This window comes from Eimeria mitis, genomic scaffold (assembly GCF_000499745.2).
Source record: "Eimeria mitis Houghton genomic scaffold, Emh_scaff4932, whole genome shotgun sequence".
Lineage (NCBI taxonomy): Eukaryota > Apicomplexa > Conoidasida > Eucoccidiorida > Eimeriidae > Eimeria > Eimeria mitis.
In genome coordinates, this window is record NW_013573234.1 from 3,803 (window position 1) to 4,395 (window position 593).

The 593-nt window shown below is 57.8% G+C and overlaps 1 protein-coding gene across 1 annotated transcript in view; it reads left to right on the top strand.

Moving 5' to 3' along the window:
* The window catches only part of EMH_0078620 (RRM domain-containing protein, putative), a gene marked incomplete at both ends in the record, with an annotated part of 3,356 nt that extends 2,947 nt beyond the window's left edge, over nucleotides 1-409 (top strand). The window contains one exon of the mRNA XM_013500027.1: nucleotides 380-409. Coding sequence (XP_013355481.1) covers nucleotides 380-409 — 30 coding nt within the window. The remainder of the gene's footprint in view (nucleotides 1-379) is intronic.
* Between the last annotated feature and the right edge of the window lie 184 nt (nucleotides 410-593).

Below are 593 nucleotides of genomic sequence, written 5' to 3' on the forward strand. Positions count from 1 at the left end.
CCGAGGTGAACTGAGGGCTTATCCTTGCATAGAGCCCCCGCTTCCTCTTTCTTTTTTTTTAGCTTGTGGTGGGGTGTATTGACGTGTACTGAGGCCCTTCAGCTGTTGTGTGCTGCTGTATTTCTCTCCTCAGGGTCCGGGCGACTCGGCACCGTACGTCGTTGGAGCTGACCACACGTTTTTCTCTCGTTGCTTAGCTGCTGCAACACCTTGCCCCCCTGCTTGCATGCACTCTGCATGCATTGTGCATGCAATGTTCGGGGCTTTTGCCCTTTAGCTGTATCCGTTTCAGAGTACAGGTGCTGCAGCTACACTTCACTCCAGCAGCCCCCAGGACCTGAGTGCTCGGTGCTTTGTGTGTTTGCTGCTGCTGCTGCAGGAACGGAGCAGCCAAGGAGGGGGCCAGTGACAGCGAAGACTCAGAAGATTTATCCTCAACAGCCTCCCCATCGGGAGCTGCAGCCAGAAGCGGCGCCTCAGCGGCAGCAGCAACACCGGTTCCTTCTGCTGCTGCTGCTGCTGGTGCTGCTCCTGTGTCTTCAGTCCCCGCAGGGCTGGCAACAGCAGCGGAAGGCGAGGAGCCGCATACCGCA